The 3558-nt window shown below is 39.0% G+C and overlaps 1 protein-coding gene across 1 annotated transcript; it reads right to left on the bottom strand.

Moving 5' to 3' along the window:
• Positions 1 to 1074: 1074 nt before the first annotated feature.
• Positions 1075 to 1824, bottom strand: LOC141050107 (olfactory receptor 5V1-like). The gene has a single exon (XM_073546939.1). It carries the CDS (start codon positions 1822 to 1824, stop codon positions 1075 to 1077), a length of 750 nt encoding a protein of 249 aa, XP_073403040.1.
• Positions 1825 to 3558: the final 1734 nt, after the last annotated feature.

The raw sequence follows: 3558 nt of genomic DNA, 5'->3' as shown, positions 1-3558 counted from the left end.
TCTGAGATACTGCTCTAAGGTTTGGTTGTGCATTCATTCTGACCATTAGATTGGAATGAAATACAGAAGATAACCTGACATCAATGTCCAATGCTGCACAAAAATTCTTCCAGAATCTTGATGTAAATTTTGTTCCACAATTACATATGCCTTTGTCTGGGAAACCATAATGATAAAATACATTTTGAATTAGGATATCAGCAGTCTCCTTCTTAGCAGAATGCAGGCCAGTGCATAGGACAAAATGTGCTGCTTCGGTGGATCAGTCCACCACTACTAGGATGGAACTTTTCCCCTTTGAAACTGGTAGTTCAACAATAAAGTCCATAGATATGAAGCCTCAAAGACAAGATGGAATTTTCTGAGGCTTCAATAATCCCACTGGGGATGTGCAGGGAGTTTTATACATGGCACAGTTGCTACAGGAAGATGCATATTTTTAACATCTTTTTAACAATTGGGCACCAAAGTTAGCAAGATAAAACATCTGGTGCCTTTTTAATCCCTGTGTGTCCTGTTAACTTAGAGTAATGGATCAGTTTTAATACCTTTAGTCTCACAGTTTCTGGAACATAGAGCATACTTTATTTTGAAAGGTAAGATGTCATCTGGTGGATGCAGAAGTATTTGGTCTGTCTCGTATGCTTCCATTATATCTTCCAGCAAATCTTTGCTATAGATCAACTCCAGAAAGTTGGACTCCGGCAGAATAGTTGTTGGTGGCGCTGCTGTAGAAGAACTTATCATTGAGAGGACTAGACAAGCTGCTTGATTAAGACTACTGCCAGAGCCCAGTAAGCGCAAAGGTTCTAGAAACAAGGCTTTCATTCTGCTTTATGGTGGTAGATTCTCTTAATAAACTTAATAATGTTTGCCTTTTCAAGAAAATGTAAGGAAACTTCATATTTTGGTGTTTTGTGCAGGGGGGACTGGTTCAAGGCTCAATCGGAAAGCAATTATTCATTTATTGTTATCGGATCTTAAAATTTGTAAAAACTGAACATTTATTTCAGTGGACGATGAGATTTCAGCTTTGCATATAGTACATACAAATCCCTTCCTCAATCTTCTATACTAGACAAGATTTAGCTTATGAAGGGCTTCTTTAAAGTCCTTGTTCCTTAGAGTATAAATAATGGGATTGAGCAGTGGGGTCAGCACAGTATAAACCAGAGATAAGACCTTGCTCAGGGTCAGGGATTGTCCTCTTCTTGGAAACATGTAAACAGATATTAGTGTCCCGTAAAGCATGGAAACCACAATGAGGTGGGAGCTGCAGGTGGAGAAGGCTCTATGTCTACCGGTGGTGGACGGGATCTTAATAATGGTGATGGCAATGCACACATAGGATATAACAATTACTATAAAAGGGAAAAATCCATTTAAAACACCAATGATAAGAATTTGTATATGGATTATGGATGTATCAGAGCATGAGAGCTGTAAAATAGGTTCTATGTCACAGTAGAAATGGTCAATAATGTGTGGCCCACAGTAATACAGATAACACATGGGGATTACATCAATCAATGCAATAATAAAGACAATGAACCAAACTATACTGACAGACAACACACAAACCGTGTGATTCATGATGGCGCTATAACGGAGGGGGTTACAGATGGCCAGATATCGGTCATAGGACATCACCGACAGAAGAAGACATTCCGAAGTCTCTGACATAATAAACAGCGAAAGCTGGAGGATACATCCGATGAGAGACACAGAGCTTCCCCCATACAGTACGGTGAGAAGAAGGGTGGGCACGATGTCTGTCGCCAGCAGGATGTCACACAATGAGAGCTGAGCAATGAAGAAGTACATGGGGGACCGGAGGGTTTTACTCAGAAGAAATAAAGCAATGATTAGTAAATTCCCTGAAATGGTAGCCCAGTAAATGAGAACCAGGAGTGAGAAGAATGGAATTCTGAAATTATGAAGATTTAAAAAGCCCAGAAGTATAACCGATGTGACATTATTTGCATGTCTGGGCTATTAAAAAAAAAAGAAAAGTTAGCAATAGTGCAATATAGATAACATGAAAATCTTCATGAACAAAGTGTGGAAAAATGTAAAAATAAACTTAACAATTTAATTGCAATAAAGGCAAAACCTACCAAAACCCTTTAGGTTTTTATCAAGAATGTTACATTATCTTTTTTAAGTTATTTACATATTTTATGACAGGAAAATAATGAAGTATATCAAAATGAGAATGCAAAAAGGTCAATGTAAAAGAAAATAAGTAAAAGCGTCATCTTACTAAACAAGCAAAAAATAAGTTTAGTATTTAACCAAATCTATGTAAGCCCTCTCACATGAGCTTCTTCTGTCTCGTCCATTTGAGATTACATTTCCTTAGTCTTATAAAATTAGAATTAGGAAATGACAAGATGAATGCATTATTGGAACTGTAAGCAGATTCTGGCAGATAAGATGCATTTTTTATGTATCCAGTAATCCAGTAATTTCTACTACATTTATAGAGTGTCTTGTACCGGCTTAGACATGTGGGAGTTTCACAACTGTTCCCCGAGCTTCTGCTCAATACTTCTCTATTGAGACCTAATCCATATGGATTCTTTTCTATTTTTTTTATATCCTACTTGATAACTTGCAAAGTAATGTAAATATAATAAAAATAGAAAAAAAACAGCAATAAACATATGTTACTTAAACGAATTCTATTTTGAGTGAAACTAAAATTTCATATTTAAAAAAAAATTACAAAATTTTACTTTAATCATGATACAAAAATTAATACAAATTCTAAAAATCCCAATTTAAAAAGAAATCTATATTTGTCACATACACAAAGTTTTATTTACTTATTGTTTCCCATTGAGAGAGTCATAAAAGCAATCAATCCATTCTTTAGAAATCATCAGACCAGCATGTTATTACACAGCCAGATTTTTGACCTTTTATCTATATACTAGAGGTGTGCCCAATGCTGTCGCATCGGGAGGGAAGTGTGTGTGTGTGAGTACATGTGTGTACATACGTGTGTGTGTGTGTGTACATACAGTACATGTGTGTGTGTATGTACATGGTGGGCAGGCGGCGGCGGGGCTCCTGGCGGTGGCCAGGTGGCAGGAAAGACCGCGGCTCGCGGCCTGTGCTGGAGATGGGGTGCGGCACCACCAGAGGGCCTGGTGGGGGGGTCCAGCGGCGGTGGCGGGGGGGTCCAGCAGCGGCGGCGGGGAGGTCCGGTTGCAGGAGGGGCGGCAGCGGAGGGTCCTGGTGCGAAACGCTGTAACGTGTATTTTTTCAATGCAACAACACACTGTAGGTGCACTGAGGCGCTTTACCCTTTTTTATGCACAGCGTGTATTATTTTGGGTCCAGTGGTCCAGCGATATGCTGTAACGTGTATTATTTTAGGTCCAGTGACACACTGTAAGTGTAACCTTTTTTTATGTACACCGATTCAGAGTCCTTTTTTTATGTACACCAATGCAGAGTCTGCTGGCAGGTGCATCACAGCAATGACAGGCTGTGACGCAGTTTATAAATGAACAGATAGAGCAACTGAATTCACACATGCGCAGTGGTCGG

Source organism: Dendrobates tinctorius, unplaced genomic scaffold (assembly GCF_039654945.1).
Source record: "Dendrobates tinctorius isolate UK_male_01 unplaced genomic scaffold, ASM3965494v1 ptg000151l, whole genome shotgun sequence".
Classification (NCBI taxonomy): Eukaryota; Metazoa; Chordata; class Amphibia; order Anura; family Dendrobatidae; genus Dendrobates; species Dendrobates tinctorius.
This window is presented reverse-complemented; position numbering and strand designations above follow the sequence as displayed.